This window comes from Hyperolius riggenbachi, chromosome 4, assembly GCF_040937935.1.
Source record: "Hyperolius riggenbachi isolate aHypRig1 chromosome 4, aHypRig1.pri, whole genome shotgun sequence".
NCBI lineage: Eukaryota > Metazoa > Chordata > Amphibia > Anura > Hyperoliidae > Hyperolius > Hyperolius riggenbachi.
Window position 1 is genome coordinate 227,520,991 of NC_090649.1, and position 18,259 is coordinate 227,539,249.

At 44.4% G+C, this 18,259-nt stretch overlaps 1 protein-coding gene across 1 annotated transcript in view; it reads right to left on the minus strand.

Moving 5' to 3' along the window:
- Window positions 1-309: 309 nt before the first annotated feature.
- RAB23 (RAB23, member RAS oncogene family) overlaps window positions 310-18,259 on the minus strand; it is a 42,580-nt gene continuing 24,630 nt past the window's right edge. Inside the window, exons 4-7 of the mRNA XM_068281426.1 lie at window positions 11,391-11,547; window positions 8,840-8,922; window positions 5,727-5,819; window positions 310-2,100 (exon numbers count right to left, since the gene is read on the minus strand). Of these exons, the coding sequence (XP_068137527.1) occupies window positions 1,961-2,100; window positions 5,727-5,819; window positions 8,840-8,922; window positions 11,391-11,547 (473 nt within the window). The 3' untranslated portion in view covers window positions 310-1,960. The remainder of the gene's footprint in view (window positions 2,101-5,726; window positions 5,820-8,839; window positions 8,923-11,390; window positions 11,548-18,259) is intronic.

The window sequence follows — 18,259 nt, forward strand, 5'->3', positions numbered from 1 at the left end:
TTCAACACCGAGGGAAGCCTTTTGCGGTTTTAAAAAGCTAAATGACTCACCTATTTGAATGATTCAGAAGATAAAAGAAACAGATTATTTGTATTACAGTTATAAGGACACATTCAACGCATACTGTATGCAAGGGAAGGAACAGAACTATCAGATCAATTGGAGCATCTGATGTAACTACGGGTGATGCTTGTATCTAGCACATCCGCAAGTGCTTCTTTAAATTACAAAATGACTTGTACAGCACAAATATGGGTCGTGGTAATTTATTTATTTAACAAAAGTGGAGCTTCACCAGCACTTTTCCTGTGTCCACTCCAAACATCCATCATGTTACAGAAAGAGACCCAAGCATATAAATCCACAGGTGTATTAGAAACAGAAGTGTTTAATAAAAGCACGGTAGCGGTTTCTTCTGATAGTTCTATTCCCTCTTTACGGCCACCTCAACATTACAGAGAAATTAAGCTGTAGCAATAACACATATGAAGCTCAGTGTAACCGGACTGCTGCCGTCACTCATGTGATCTCTGCCTAACCCCTCCCTTGTAATGACTCATGCTGTCAGCTCGTAATTATAAGTTGGGAGGAGTAAAGCAGTGATCATGTGGGGGCAAGCAGCATTGAGTTATAGTTTCACTGTCATTTTGATTTGGCTTTGTAAAAAAAAAAGAAAAAGAAAAACAGTTAATATATCCAGGGTATAAAAAAGGGAGAATCTGGACTTTCATAAAAATACTCCTGTTTCCAGATATAACTGAGGAGCCATATGCACTAATCCACAACAGGCTCAGAGACCATCTCTGCCCGACTGAATGTGTAGTAAAGCCCCAAAGGCAAGCGGTGTAGTTTATAGGCATGTGTATAAAATATGTGACTTCTTGATGATCCGCTAACATTTATCGTCAGCTTACGCTACTTGTTTGGGAGGATAATTCAAACAAGGAGCAGATTTTTGTGCTTGCACAACAGATTGATAGCCGACACCATGACTGATGACTTTATAGATAAATTTAATAGCACATCTGGTAATTCTCTTCCATTGTGTTTCTTAAGGTGGCCACTAATGGTCCAATCTTTTTTGTCCAATCTTACCACATCTACGAAGTAGATGGGTAAGACTGAGTAGGTGGTCCCTTACATTATACAGAAATGGTAAGACTGGACAAAAAGAGACTGGACTATTAGTGGACACTTTTAGCCACCATACAATGTGCAGTCTCAGCCCAGTATCCTCATAACACCTCTGTTAATGAAGGAAAACTAGTTAGAGTTCATATGATGTCTAAAACAGTCAAACAATACAAAAAAAAGAAAACATCTCAACATCAAAACATTTTGGCACGATGCACACAAGTTTGGATTTAAGGTCCAGAGACATTTATAGGTCATTAAATCAAAACCTCCTCAGCACTTCCCTTTCTAAGTGAATATTAAAATACTAAACTCTTTATAAATATCTGATTTCATGAAAAACGATGATGGACATCCACTGTGGGATGGCATTAAATATATTTCCTTAGACCATATATAAGAAAAGATTTGTCATATTAATATTGCACAAGTACCACTAAAGTGTTAGCTCATGGTGGTTGCAACAAAGGACCTAGAATTCCTCATATTAAATAGCTAATTAACCTTAAATACTAGAAAAGTACCAATTAATGGGTCTAATTCCATCTTACAAAAGGGAAATATAACAGGGCAGCAGTGATTCATTCGAGTAACTATTCAACAGTGCACCAGCTGTGATACCAATGTTAAACACTAGGTGGCCTGATAAGCTTAGCAGCTAACCTTTCACCTGTGGTAACCTTTACTGCATTCTCTTGACAGGTCCAAATTCAGATAAAAATGTACTTGGAAGTTTGTGGAAGTGGCTGTATTCCTCTTGAACAATGGTAATTGCACTGTAGTCCCCGATTTGCAGTTTATTTCATAATTCTTTTCCAGAACAGTTCTAGAGCAGGACACAGCTGCTAAAAGGACTTTTGCTCTTCTTAGTCCTCTGCTTATTTGGCCTTAGGCTGATTACATTTCCTCCATTCATAGTGTTAGTCTTCTGGCCAGAGTGGCTGCCACCTGCTGTGTTAAATACCCCTGGACATAAAAACACCACATGCAGTTACACTGACAAGCACAATTCAATGTAAGAAAACAAATGAGCCCAACATGCATCAACCTTCTAGTTGTTTTTTATCTAGCTAACTTTGTTTTAAGTATGTTTTAGAATTTGTATGCTTATTTGTTATGGTTGTTACATACCTGGGGCTTTTTCTAGCCCCCTCCGCCCTGATAGCTCCCTCGCCGCCGTCCTCCGCTGCCTGAAGCCTTTGCAAATTGCCCCGGAAAGTCCTCCAGTCCAGGGCATACTTGGCATGCGCAGCCCGTCGCGATCCCATAGCCGGGAGGGTTCTGTGCCTGCGCAGTAGTACTGCTCAGGTGCAGAACGCTCATGGCCTCAGGACAGTGACGGGGAGGGTGCACAGCCGGACTACACCTGTGCTGATTGGCCTCGAATGGACGACTTACCGGGGCCAGTTGCGGAGGCTGCAGGAAGTGGAGGATGGTGGCGAGGGAGTGATCAGTTGGGAGGAGGCTGGTGGAAGCCCCAGGTATGTATACTTTTTTTAATATCGCCCTATTTACAAAATTAGAATGAATGTTTTGTTGTTTCCGCTTAGTGGCAGCCTATAAAATGTCCCTAAATTAAATGACATGAACTATTTACATGAACTATTGCCAGCACAAAGGCCATGTACATATTGCCCAGCTGCTCCCTCAATGTACAGGTTTTGTAAATAGCCACCCATTCACTTCAAGGGAGAGACCATTATATCCTACACTGCAAAAACACCAGCATGGAAGGAGCAGGCATGTGTAATATAGATGCAGCGTGTGCTTGCTATTGCTACTGCTAGGCCCTGGCAACACATTCTTGACCCTGTTCAAATTATGTGGACAAAGCAAAGCTTGTACATACTTTAAAGAGATCCTGTAAGGAAGAAAAAGTGCACCCAAGGGGTACTTACCTCTGGCGGGGGGGAAGCCTCTAGATCCTAATGAGGCTTCCCCGTCCTCCTGTGTAGCCCTGATCCAGTGCTGGCACATCCAAAAAGATGCTCACAGGTGCAGTAGCGCCTGCAGCACGCGGAGACACTTACCTTTAAGATCCAGCGAAGGCGCAGTACCAGCTTACCCCCTCGGGCTCCAGCGGAAATTGCCGAACCCGTTCAGGTCAGCTCTACTGAACAATGGAGTGGATCGGTGCTGCTTGCACAGGAGGAAGGGTGAAGCCTCATTAGGATCCAGTGGCTTCCCCCTCCCAAGGAAAGTAACCCCCCCGGGCACTTTTCTTTATTACAGGTTTTCTTAAACATGACCCTATAGTAAAACTACTTGAAGTAATCCTCAACAATATAAACTTTGCATACAATTTAAAAATATATGATGAGAAGCCACTTGCTATAAATACTGAACAACAAACAATCTGTTGTTCAGAGATAAAGGAGAAATCTATAAAAATGAATACAGTTACTAACAGTGTTGTGGGATGTCCCTTTCCTTTGCTCACCTTACCTAAGGGTCTTTGCACTGACCAATAGGGATGCTCAGGGCCTCAGCATTTTAATTTATAAGATATGCACCAGTATCTGGAGCAGCTGACGGCTCCATGGTAGGTATCCTCTGACTATGCAATGTTATCTTATTTGTACTTCTCAGCCAGCACACCTTTCTTGCTCCAATGGTCGTGCCAGGTCTAGTCCGTGTGGCTAGCACAGACTTGAGGTGATCCACAGAAAAATGATGACCAGCACTGTCCGTTTCTTAAAAAGCAGGTTGTTTATTCACTAGAAATGTGAACAAAACATCGCCATGACATCCAGGAGTCTCCAAGATGTCACCATTTCGATTGGATCAACCGTTGTTTGTCAAGTGATAGCACTTGACAAAGAACGGTTGATCCGTTTGAAACGGCGACTGTCCGTTGTGTGGGCAGATTGGGCTGCAATAAAGGCATAAGCTATGTCTGAAGGAGACCTTCATCCATTGGTATGCAGCAAAGAGCTATGAATACAATTGAGATATAGTTACATCTTGGAAACTCCCGGATGTCATGGCAATGTTTAGTTCACATTTCTAGTTTTTAAGAAACAGCCGATGCTGGTCATCATTTTTTTGTGCGATGTTATCTTATACGCTGTGTTTCTATCACTTTATTGTTGATTTTTTGTCTTGAGATAAACTTGAATATTCACACGAGGTTCTATTTAGTGTTGATGTTCCACATTTGGTTTGGGCATGTCATGTATTTATTTCAATCGAAGGTACAGGTCAGTGTAGATACATTTTTGCATGTGTAATTTCCATGTATGTGATGTGGAGAATATTTTTTAAATATCATTTTGAGTTTGATGTGGAGATTACATGCGCACAGATTGAAAATAACCTGTTGGAAGCATCAACTGTAAGCTTTTATACTGACTGTACCGCTCGTGGTGCCAGCCTCGGACTGCATGATGCATAGATCAATAAATGATCAATAAGATCAATAAATGAAATCTGGAAACTCAGGTAACCTGAACCATCAAAACCAATTAGCAGCGGTGGGGAGGGGGATGCTATTCTCTCTGTGAACTGTTAGATAACTAGAGGATCACATGATGATGGATGGTCAACGAAATGCTAATAGCTCACAGTGATGCAAGATTGTGCAGATTCATGCCGTCTAAAAATGGACCTATCAAATCATGCCAAGGTGGCATTTGATTGGTACATTCTCAAGCTGCATAAATATGCATAATTCTGCATTGAATTTTATAAACCATTATTTTATTCCTAGCAGAGATTGTTAAATTGTTGTTGCTAGTTTTTGCAATATAAAGATGAAATGCAAAGTTGAGGCTGCAAGTTGGAAGAGGGGAGGGTTTTCTCTGTAAACCGCCTGCTGTCTACCTGTCCCCTCCCTCCTTTCAGAGTAAGTCCCACCCCTGGCAGTGACTTCATCATGAAGAGGTGTGTCTGTAGCAGGGGGGATGTCAGGGAGACTGTGTTTCATGCTGCAGCTAGTAACGGTGTTAGTTACTAGGAAGTGCAATGTAGTTTCACTGAAAAGTGGTCTGTGTTTGCATCAATTGAAGGACCCTGACACTAACATTACTCTCCATGCTTCTATCACAGTTCCTTTCATATTGACAGTCACTGTTTACCCAGCATTATGTGATGTATAGTGCCCACTGAGGACTGTCCATTGTCATTAGCATAGACTGAGTAACTTGAGAATATACTTTATGAAACTATGATAGCCATGTCCTGTGTGCCACCTGACCTGCAGGTGACACGCCAAGAGGCATGCATGATCGCTGGAAAGCTGAAGGGAACTGCAGGATGGGTAGAAGACAGCACCTGGAGGCTAAGTATTTTCTACACTACAATGTTTTGCAAACCCCCAAAACACTGTCCCCATTATCCACCTTCCGTTTAGTTGAAGCAGAGTTTTGCCTGAGATTTGAATAACGGGAACTTTGCTGTGTACGGTTTCACAAGCATGTTCCTTACAGAAATGAAGGTGCTTCATGCAGCTTGTGGAATCACTGAGGAGCATGAAGCCAGGGATCCTGAGATCCTAGGCAAGAGGGTGGAAGTAAAGTGCTCCTCTTCAGTCCATTTGCCATTGTGAATTCACCTAGATCTGCTCCCTGTAAATCATCAACAGCAAAGCTTACCTATTTTGTTGCCGCTTGAGTGCATGACTTCTGTGTCTTCTGCAGTCTGTTGTTTCAGCCTTTGCAGATATTTCTCAGCCAAATATTTAAAAACTAAATAAGAACACATGGATATTATTAACTGCCCAGCACATATACAAAACATATCAAACAATATGGAGGGTTTCCTTAAAAATACAATAGAGTATAATCTCCACAAGTAAAGTTTAGATAGAAAACGTTATCATTTTTTGATATTTGAAGTGCTTTTTTCTGTGAAATGAAAGTTATTTTGCTGGAGTACATGAAGTTTTATTTGAGGAGTATAGCACGGTATTGGGAATTGTTTAGTATACTTAGTAAAAAGCTGCACGAGGTGTTGGCAATATGTAAGGAACTGTAATAATACGTTCTGAATTATATTTTACTACTTTGGAATATCATACTAAGCTCTATTATTACATGGTATATGCATTTGGTACAATAAAAAGTTAATAAAGAAAATCTAAACACAATGAAGTGAATTAACACTAAAGAACATTATCATGCTTTTCTGTGATTCACATTGCAATTGCTCATGGGAGAGATGTGACAAAAGGTTTCTTGGGTCGGGTGCGCACAACATCTCTCTTTATGTCTCCAGAAGCATCTGTAATATTACTGATACAGAGAAACTCAACAGGAAAAATGGCTGACTAAATTTGAAAAAGTAGCGCATATAATACAGTCGCATGTGCACCGTTACTTGAAAAGAGTGTCAAACTTGGCACAGTGTTTACTATGGGTATGGCTGCATTATATACGACGTTTACCGCTGGCCATGGTGCTCGTCGTTAAGTGCTGCCATTTCAAATGAATGGGCAGCACTGGTACTGTTTAAAGAGAGTCTGAAGCGAGAATAGATCTCGCTTCAGACCTCATATATAGCAGGGGCACGTGTGCCCCTGCTAAAACACCGCTATCCTGCGGCTTAACGGGGGTCCCTGTCCCCCCCAAACCCCCTCCGTAATGCGGGGGAGCGCTTCCGCATTGGGGCAGGGCTGACCGCCGCAGCCCTGCCCCACGCGCGTCTGTCAGCGCGTATCTCCGCCTCTCCCCCGCCCCTCTCAGTCTTCCTTCACTGAGAGGGGCGGGGGAGAGGTGGTGATGCGCGTCTTATTTGTCTTGTCTTGACTGGAGGCAGGGCTGCAGCCGTTAGCCCTGCCTCCAGGAAGAGATTTTCTACGACCAACTTTCCGACCATCTTTTGCGGGGGGTGGGTTGGGGTGAAGGGACCCCAGTTTAGCCGCGGGATAGCGGCGTTTTAGCAGGGGCACGTATATGAGAGCTGAAGCGAGATTTAGTCTCGCTTCAGTGTCTCTTTAAGCAAACACATTTTGATCCCCATTTTTCCCATTGTTTGAGGCGACCCTGGAAGCAACAGGTTGCTTTCAGGGTCATTTAGTGCCACACTCCAACATTCCCCTGTGGGGGTGAAGAATGTTGAAATCAGCCAGAAGCCATCGAAAGCTGCGGAATGCTTTTCTGCATGCTTGCAGAAATCCTTTGCGCGAGATGACGGGTGGCTAGTTCAGGCAGTCCTTACCATTCTCTCTGTAGTAAATATTTGGAAAAACTGGCTTAAAAGGAACTGTAGCAGGTCACTTTGCTCTCAGTACTTCCAGATACTGAAAGCATCCACACACACTCCTGATTACACAGCAGATTTGCACAGAAGCAGCAGCGGGCTTATAGTTAGGTGAATGACGTGAAGGCATGACCCTGCTTTCATCAGCCAATCTGACTCTTGGGAGACTAGTTTCATGTCAGGCTGTGAGGCAGGTACAACTGTGCACAATACCACAGCTTTAAAGGACATCCAAGGTGACTTGTGACAGACACGTATGTACACAGTGTCAAGCACACAAATAACTAGGCTGTTTTCCTTTTTTTCATTCTCTGCCTGAGAATTAAAAATCAGGTATGCAAGTGACCGTTTCTCTCTGGGTCGGGACAGGGTCGGACTATAGCTTAAAGGGAACCTAAACTGAGAAGGATGTGGATTTTTCCTTTTAAAATAATACCAGTTGCCTGACTCTCCTGCTGATCCTGTGTCTCTAATACTTTCAGCCACAGCCCTTCAAAGGGAACCAGAGATGAACCTAGACGGGAAAATGAAAATGTTATACATACCTGGGGCTTCCTCCAGCCCCATCCGCTCTGATCGATCCCACGCCGCCATCCTCCGCTGCCTGCATCTACGAGAACCGGGTCCCGTCACTGACGGCATCAGAGCTGGAGAAGTGCGCCCTCTACGTATCTCTCCAGCGGCTGCTGCAGAGATACGCAAACAGCGTACTTCCCTTACCTTTAGACTGGCTCCGACTGACGGAAAAGCGGGGAGCCAGTTCTCATAGCTGCGGGCAGCGGAGGACAGCGGCGTGGGATTGATCAGAGCGTATGGGACTGGAGGAAGCCCCAGGTATGTATAACAGCTTTTTCATTTCATCTATGGTTCCCTTTCAACAAGCATGCAGATCATTTGTTTCAGGTGTGCGTTTCAGCCACTACTGCACCTAAAGAGATCAGCAGAGCTCCCAGGCAACTGGTATTGTTTAAAAGGAAAAATCCTTATCCATCTCAGTTTAGGTTCCCTTTAACCCTCACTGATAAGGAATTGCAGCTATAAAACAATTTTCTGGCAGTAGATGGCTACTGAGGGCAGGAAGGAGATAAAAGGGTAAATTTTTCATAGATTTTAGCTTCAATGAATGTGTCATTGAGAAGTGGTCATGAAATAGTAAAAACTTAAAAATATTTAAATATACAGTAAAACTGTGGAATAACTAAAAAGTCATTTTTAGAAGGAGGACAAATACAATTGTTTATCTCATTAGTTTATTTTCACCTCGGATGCCCTTTAAATAGTGGAATTGAAGATATGTACCCCCCTCTAAAGTAAATAATAGCAGATGTTGCCTTGTGCGACAGATCTAAGTGGCATTTAGTGTCAACTAATATTCTAAACTGTCGCAGAGATGCAGTACTTAACAGTTCAGAATTTGTCTGAATTACTTACACTAGTTTGTCCATCAGGGCAATGCACAATAAATGTTGAATCCCTCATTTAACAAGGTCATGAGATCATCACTCACCTTCAGTCACATTCAGATCTTCTTTAACTGACGTCCTGTAAAATCGCAGTTTTAATCTCTTGGCTAGAGCTTCTGCTTCTTCACTAAAGTAAATATAAAATAATATAATGTATTTTAGTGGCTTGCTTGGAAAGTTGTTGGTACAAGGAAATGTCTGACAGATAATAGGCAGTCGATTTTTCATCCACCAGCGTTGTGTTGTACTGTACTGCATTGTGCCTCTTTGGCCACCTCTCTTAGTACTACTCATTTAAAGTCCATGTCCAGATTATATTTTCCTGGGTGCCTTTCCTCCCGCCGCCTCTAAGGGCTGGTTCAGACGGACGCTTGCGGAGCGTTTACCGCAAGCGTTAGGAACGTCGCAGTAAACGCTCCCATTCAAGTGAATGGGAGCGTTTACACTAGGCTTTTGCGCGCGTTTGCACGATCGCGGCGTTCGGGTCCCTAGGGGAACAAAAACGCAACCGCATCGGAACGCGGCGCTAAGGCTACTGAAAGCCTGACCGCGCTGCTGCCGTAACGCCCCCAGACGCGACGCCACGCAGACGTACGTCTGAACCAGCCCTAACTTAGGCAGTGTATCAAGTGTAGTTGTCTCAGCAAGGGGCGTGACAATGAGAAAGAAAATCGGGGATTATAGGGATGCAGTGCAGGGAGCTTAGTCATTTCAGCTTGGAGTTGCTTCAGCTATGTGGCTGTCCTGCTAGATGGTAAGGGGCCACATGACCCTGAGGATGAAGTTATGTGAAATAAGGAGGTGGAAGGGCATAGTAAAAAGGAAAAATAAACAAATACAAATCTATAGGTAAGTTTCAAAGACACTAGGGAACGAGGACTGTTTTTGTCAAGTCATGTGTTGTGTAATTGTCTGGTACGAATTTCAGTCACAAATGAAGGTAGTTCCAGAGCAGGGGAGAGTCAAGCCCGTCTCTAGCACATGCCCCCACCCCCAGTCTTTTTCTCTGTGTGTGCGCTGCGGTCCACAACTCAGGGTTTCTTCTGGAGTATGCAAGTCTAAAATATGGCAATGCAGGTGCACTTTATCCATTATAAATGATGTGGATGCGTAGCAAGGAGTGGCCTGGTTCTGCAGTGTTGATGTGCATCTCGTGTGTCATTTTGGTCCTGGGTTGCTGTGGTGGAGAAGTGCACTGTGTGCTGCACAACTACTGCTGACAAGACCAGTTTTAAAAACAAGAGTTTGAGCTGCAACTAGGGGATGTAGTTGCTGTAGTTCCGTAGTTTTGAGTGTCCCATAGTTACTCTACATATCTGGGCATTTCTGGACAGGCCTGTGGAAGGCACCTCAAGCTTAGCACTCAGAAACTGCATAATAAGAAATGTCAGATGAAGCAAACAAGGCATTCTTCTGACCCGCTCTGCTTAGAGTCTATGCAGGCAGCACACCACAGAGCATAACATTTTCACAACAGTTTGTAAACCACAATTACAACTCAAATGAAAACAATTTCATGTAATAAACTAAAGTATTTCAGCTTCAAATTATGTACAAAGAGTTTTAAGTCCTCCATCCATCCTGACGGAAGACTTCAACTGCCTGCAGTGATCTCTCCTAATGGTAGTAAGGAGTTTCCTCCAACCCACCCTCCTAAGCAACAGTAGGATTATTGATGGTCTAATTGTCCAAGACAAATTAGTGAGAAGTAAAACTACAAAAAACCACTAGTACTCATCACCTGAAATGATCATTTATGATGGTTTCAGGTGACGTTCTAGAGCGTGTACAGATGCCCCCTAACAGGTAGTCACCCATTCAACAACTGACCAAGCTGGGAAAACCTTAACTGACGTATTATTGTACCCACAGCTGAGCACTACCTGCTTGCCCCTCTACTCCACAGAGACAGAGGAGAAGAGACTGCCTGGCAGCTAGACAACCTATGTGTCAGTACAAGTTGCTCCTTAACGATCACCTAAGACTATTAGAAACTATAGTTTCAAATGAAAATGATCCTAGGTATACAAAGCTTAAAGAAAACCTGAACTGAAAATTAAAAGTCAAAATAAGCATACACAAGTCATACTTACCTCGTCCGGTGTAGTCTACTCCTCAGTCTCTTTCTCCTCTCCTGTGTCCTGTTTGTTCACTGTGATCAATGGAATTCTCCGTCCTCCATTTTGAAAATGGCTGTTACCCCATAACAGCTTTCTGGTCAGCACACTGTTAACTGTAACATCGCCCACTTGAGCCATAGGGGAACATGGACCTTACCTGGTACGTCAGTTTTCCTCTCAGCTATAACTGACAGCTGCTGATATATAACTGACAGCAACTGATATATTTCAGTTCTGACAAAATGTTGTCAGAACTGGCAGGGATTACTGTAAGAAAAAAATGGCGAGCTTCTAAGAGGAACTGATGGCAAGGTAACTATGTAATGTTCATTTGAAGTTACCTCACGTGTTTATTTTAAATAATTTTACTCAGTACAGGTTCTCTTTAAAGAACAACAAGGTGGAAATTCCTCCAGTGGATTAACCACAGTATTTGTAAGGGAACGTAGGAAGAATATTGAGTGAATGCACCTACTTCTTAATAACTGTATCATCAAGGAGGTCAATTTTGTTCTGAACCAAAACTGTGGGAATATCTCCAACTTCAGCCATCACCTTTTCTCTCCAACTGGGCACTGCTTCAAAAGATTCTCTATCTGTAGTAGAAAACACCAACACACAAGACTGGGCACCTGGAAGACAAAGGGAGTCATTACAACACAAATAACCCCCCCCCCCCCCAAAAAAAAAAATGCATAATGATTTCAACAGCCATGTTACTGGTAATAATTATCCCATGTACTTTTATTGATTGCCAGTACAGACATATTGTAGTCTACACTACTGCTAGTTATTGCAATGAGAAAAGCAGTCTTTAAAGAATATGTGAGGCGACATTACCTGGGGCCTCTTCCAGCTTCTAAAAGTCTATCTGGTCCAGTGATGCATTTCTGGTGCCCTCCAGGGTGCCACTGTCAGCCCCATAATGATTGCCAGCCCCCTGGGTCTGCCACTTCTGCGCATAGACGCAGCTCTTGCAGTCCCGCTCCTGTGGCTGGGAGCGTTCTGCGCATGCGCAGTAGCACTCACGTGAGGTATGCACTTACACCCGCAGCTGACAGCCGGACCCTCGAGGAAGACGGAACTGCAGCAAGGGACCAGAGAGACTTCAATGGGTTGGAAGAAGACCCAGGTAAGTAAAGCTTTATAAACCTTAAAGGGAACCTTAACTGCCGTGGAAAAATAAATTCACTTACCTGGGGGCTTTCCCAAGCCTCCTGCAGCCGTCCTGTGCCCGCGCCGGTCCTTCGGTGCCCTCCGGTCTCCCTCCGCCGCTAAGTTTCGTTTTCGGACGACTGCCAGTCGTCCTTGGGCCACTTCCGCATTCCTCGTCGTAAACTGCAGTAAAGCGCGTCCGCAAGACGCGTTTGGCGTCATGCGGACGCGCTTTACTGCAGTTTACGACGAGGAATGCGGAAGAGGCCCGAGGACGACTGGCAGTCGTCCGAAAACGAAACTTAGCGGCGGAGGGAGACCGGAGGGCACCGAAGGACCGGCGCGGGCACAGGACGGCTGCAGGAGGCTTGGGAAAGCCCCCAGGTAAGTGAATTTATTTTTCCACGGCAGTTAAGGTTCCCTTTAAGTCACCTTGCATATCCTTTACAGCAAACCTGAACTGAAAATTAGAAGTCAAAACAAACATATACACGTTATACTTACCTCCAGTGTAGTCTACTCATCAATCTCTTTCACCTCACCCACGTCCTATTTGTCCACTGATCAATGGAATTCTCCGTTCTACATTTTGAAAATGCCCATTACTGCATAAAAGCTTCCTGGTTAGTACACCGTTAACCCCTTGCCGACAGCTCCACACCGACTGACTTGAACGCGGCGGCAGCCCCAGGACCAATCCACACCATTGACTTAAAGTCCTGGAGCGGGGTTTTGCAGGAGGTCGCATCTCCGCTTGAATGACAGAGCAGTCTCCCAGCGGCGATCGCCGCTAGGAGACTGTTAAACACGAAATGCCATATATTTACAGTGTAAAGCGATGCGATCTACGGCAGCGCTGTACTGGGGCCATCCGTGTGACATTCTTTTGGTGGGCAGAAAAGGAGGTGGGGTAATATATTTACAAAAAGGTCTGCACACCTTAATAAAATCTATAGCAATGTAGCCTAGATATCAAATGGGGTGCTGAGTCTATAAATCAGGCTCACATGTGACCTTACAATACCTATATATACACACAAATGACTCGCACACCAGCCAAGGAGTAAATGCAAAAGGGAACTGCATTCAAATAGAGTCCATAAAAAGTATCAGTATTAGGAAATCACAACAACTAACATATTAGCAAACATTAAAGCAAGTGAAAATAGCAGATCCACACAAGGAGTCACATGTCAACATACATAAGTAATAAGCAAAATGGTGAACTATACAGCAAAAAAATGCCCAGTGCAATGAATCAAAACAGAGACCCCATTGTGTAATGGTATATACCCTGACAGCGCGCTGTTTTGGAAAACCCTTCGTCAGAGAGTATATATGGTGAGAACCTTCCGGTTACTGTGCGTGAATGCTATGGACAAACACCTTAAATAACTGCAGATCACCTAGCCACCCGCTCTGGACATCTGGGCCAGCCCAACTGACGCCTGAGAAGCTACGTGGCGGACGCTGTGTGCCCCCATGCGTCACTTCCGGTTCCGCACAGCTCCGCTTCCTGTGCAGCCAGCCATACGGGTACAGGCCAGCCATCCCCAATATGGCCTCCGCACATGCGCGAGCGGAGTGGCAGCGCCGGGACACATCAGCTACACAATAACAAGCATTGGGAAATACAGAAAGGAGCAAGTAGCGATGTAGTGCGTCCAGGAGGGTCTTCATAAGTTGACAAGGCGATGTCCAGATGCTGGGCGCAATAGGCGAGAGGTATAAAGATCAATATAAAACACACATTATAATTTAAGCCGGAATATCATGAGTCTATAATGCTTAAAGGGGAAGGCCTACCTAAAATACTAAGGTCAAAGAAAAATCAATAAAACAGTCTAAGCTAGAGTCACTAACCAAAGAGAGACAGGCTGCCTGCCATTACAATACCCCTTATCTCAGAATCGGTGATAAATCTACCTCCTCATTTATTCCATTAGGTGATTTACTATCCAATTTATAGATCCAAAACAATTCTCTCTGGAGCAATTTCTGCTCTAGATCGCTCCTCTATACGACGGGGTCACCTCCTCTACCACTCTAAACCTCAGCTGTGTGACGTTATGCCCTGCCTCAAGAAAGTGTCACGCAACTGGCGAATCCATGTCACCGCAGCGTATGTTGCTGCGGTGCTCACTGATTCCCGTCCTCACCTCCCTAGTAGTCTGTCCGACAAAGTCGGGCACAGGGGCAAAATAAACAAACTACGTACTTGGTGGAACAGTTAGCAAACCCTCTGCGTACAATACGTTCCCCTGTGCGGGGATGTGGAAAAGAGGGGCCCCTCTGGACAATTGAGGCTATCTAGGCTACATTGCTATAGATTTTATTAAGGTGTGCAGACCTTTTTGTAAATATTGTACTATGTTTTGTTTCAGGTTTTTCTGTACCCTATTCCTCATTAGAGACCTTAGTATGTCATTTGCTGATCTAAGCAGCTTGTCAAATCGAACTGCTGATATTTTAGCATACACGCAGACTGAGATTGACTGGGTGGTTGACTAATTTGCCAATACCCATAGTAATATCTCAACTGACATCCCTTATCTTAAGAGACAGTTTGAGAATCTGGAGAAAAGAATCATTGATTACAAATTGCACTCTGATACCCTTGTTGAATACTTGAGAGCCAAAAGAATACCCAGGGGACTAAGACTGAATCTACGTCCTACCTTTTGCAGGATTAGCAAAGATTTCTGCGATAAATGGTTTAAAATCTTAAATAAATGTAGCTTTGATCTAATTACATTAACTGTTTAGAGTATCCAGAGCGAAATTTCACGACTAGAGTCCCTTGCATCGGGCCTCAAGTCCAAACTTGAAGCAGTACTTTCAAAAGACGATTTTGCCATCGACATTGAGATACAAGACTCAGCTATTGAGGGATACAAACAGGAGGTCCTGACTAAGAAACTTGACAAATTTAGATGGGACACGTTAGACTACCAGGAGGACCGGGTCTACAGTTGGAGAGCAGATAGGCGACCTAAACGCCGCCCAAGACAACCTTTTCAGGGTTCAAATAACCCCTCTGACAGTAGTTCAGGTGAGGGTGTAACACCTCTGAAATGCTTTAACTGTAAAGAAATCATCCAGACACCAATCAAATTCTTATTAAAGGGACTCCGAGCTCTGCCTAAAATAAAAATGTTCACTTACCCGGGGGCTTTCTGCAGCCCAGTGCTGGTCGGGACGTCCCACGCCGGCCTCCTGGCTCTTCTCCCCACGGCTGTCCATACAGGGCTGTCCGGCGGCTCCCCGGGCGACACTGGCCGAGTGTCGGGGCTCTTTCTTCCGCAAACCTCATCAATGACGTCGGACGCCTCGCATCATCACGGCGGCCGGCGTGACAGCATGGCGCATGCGCGATTTAATCGCGCATGCGCCGTGCTGTCACGCCGGCCGGCGTGATGACGCGAGGCGGCCGGCGTGCGACGTCATTGATGAGGTTTGCGGAAGAAAGAGCCCCGACACTCGGCCAGTGTCGCCCGGGGAGCCGCCGGACAGCCCTATATGGACAGCCGTGGGGAGAAGAGCCCGGAGGCCGGCGTGGGACGTCCCGACCAGCACTGGGCTGCAGAAAGCCCCGGGTAAGTGAACATTTTTATTTTAGGCAGAGCTCGGAGTCCCTTTAAGAAAAATTTGTATTAAATCATATGGATAAAAAAAAAAGTTTAGTGACAAAACATTCATAAACTTCTTATCTTCGGCCTGTTAGGATCAGGGCTAGTTCAGGAACCATATATGTAATTCAGTTTATTAGCATTTACTTGCCAGAATTTTCATCACAGAGCACTCTGCTGTCTGCTACCTCTTCTCCGCTGTCTTTTTAAAGTGGACCTGAATTCTTGCATAGGACAGAAGGAAACGTAGAGAAATGTCTGGCGGTTACCTAGCAACATCCAGGATGAGACAAAATATGTGGAATTGATGATTGTGAATGATCACTTAACGTATAAGAAGCACCGCTGTCTCCTCTGTATTTTGTCTGCAAACTGTTGTCACACAATCTCTTCAGACACTGCACTGCGGTCTTCACTCCTTTTCTGTAATCCTGTTACTTGTTTCTCTGTCTCACTCTTGTATGCATTGCTGTGCTGCTGTCTGTGTCACTGTCATGTCTCTGCCGTTTTCTGTTATCTCTCTCTTGTATGCATTGCTGTGCTGCTGTCTCTGTGTCCCTGTAATGTCTCTGCTGTTTTCTGTTATCTCTCTCTGTTACAGGTAATTTTTAATATCCTTGTCTTTCTTTCTTATTGCTTACAGTTTCTCTTCTGGCTTATCTCTCCAGTATTGCTGCTCTTTATTGGCCTGTAGTGGTGTCTGGTCTCTCTCCTCTCCTGTTATGTCTGCAGCTCTCTTTCTCTTCCTTTAGATTAGTTTTCAGTAAGTGCTTACTTGTCTGTGACTCTGCCTTGCTCAGACTGTCTCATCACCAATGGCTGGTCTCTTCTTGTGTCTCTATTTGCTCACAAATCACACTTATTTCTTGCTGCAGTAGAGTATGGTATTGTGAAACAATTTATTTCTTGCTGCATCATCAGCTCAGTCTCCACGGCTACTTGGCTCCTCCTCCTCACTAGCCTTCAACTGTAAAACTCAACTGTTACTTCCTCCCTACACATACCCAGCTTCTCTCTCCTCTTTCCTGCTCATGGGCTCCCCCTGGCGGCACCTGCAGGCTCCCTTTACAGCAGCACTTTCCACAAAAAGTAAATGCATCTGTAACCCTTGGTGTGTGTGTGTGTCTGTTGCAATGACACACACACAGGGTTACAAGGGTACATCAGGTTCCAACGACCATTTTTTAGGGACACAACCAAGGGGCAGAAGGAGGAAGAGGACGAACCGGGGCAGGAGGCAGCTCAGCAGACTCCAGGATAACCAGGAGTCAGACGCAGCAGAGGAGTTAGTGGTCAATCTGTCAGACCACACATTCACGGACCTCGAGAAAAAGGTATTGGAGCGTGGCTTAGGTTTTGTCCCAACCCATTCAGGGTCTTTATTAGAACTTGATTGTGATCTCTTTAATTTTTATTAGGACTTTACGAATCAAAGCCTTTCTTACCGGCCAGGCCGCATCCAGCAGACCCTCTACAGATACTCACCCATTTCCCCTGGAGGTTGACCTTGCAATGTGTAAGGCCAAAAGTACGTGGCTACCGCCTACAACATCACATACAGTGATATTAAATAGGCAGGGCCACAGTGGTATTAAATAGTTCTGATTATAGACAGGAGGTCTTGCGACAACTCAATGACGTCAATGTTTATCTGAAACTTTCAGGAGACCCGACTACCTCGATCAAACAAGAAATTGATGGCTTGATCTCAAGTGCACTTGAGGTTGGCATTATTTCTAAGCAACTGCATGATTTTCTCTTTACTCCATTTCCTCTTACTCCTCTTTTATGTCCTTGCTAAAATTCATAAAAAACTCTTATCCATTCTCCAGGTAGACCTATTGTGACGGGAACTAATTCTGTTTTTCAATCACTGGCTATTTTATTAGATCAAGTTCTTCGACCTAGGGTTTCATGCATGCGGTCTTTCCTGCTGGACACAACTGACTTCCTTTCTGAACTCTCTGGCTTTGGTTCACTTCACCTTCCGGTTCTCCTCTGCACGATGGACGTCACCAGTCTATACACCTCTATCCCTCACTCTGAGGGCATTTCGGTGATTCGGAATAATTTGGCCAAAATGGACACAAGCCTTGCCTTGATGGATTTCCTTTTGCAACTGTTACAACTAGTTCTTACAAAAAATTACTTCTGATTCGAGGATAGCTTTTATCAGCAGCAACAAGGCAAAGCTATAGGGAGTAATGTGGCCCCTAGCTATGCAAATTTATTTATGGAGGCTTTTGAAGTCTGTTTTGTGTATACCGATCCCCTGTACCTCTGCCACGCTTTATGCTGGCTGAGGTACATCGATAACGTCTTTTTGTTATGGTCAGGCACTGAGGAGGCACTACTTAGCTTTAAACGTGATCTTGATTGTTCATTCTCCACTATCACCTTCAGTTTGGACTACAGTCCAACACAGGTTCACTTCCTGGACGTCCTGGTCTCTATTGAGGGAGGTATAATACACACAGCTCCACATAGAAAACCCACAGATAAAAACACCTACCTCCAAGTTAAGAGCTATCATCCACAAAGGCTTAAGAAGAGATTACCC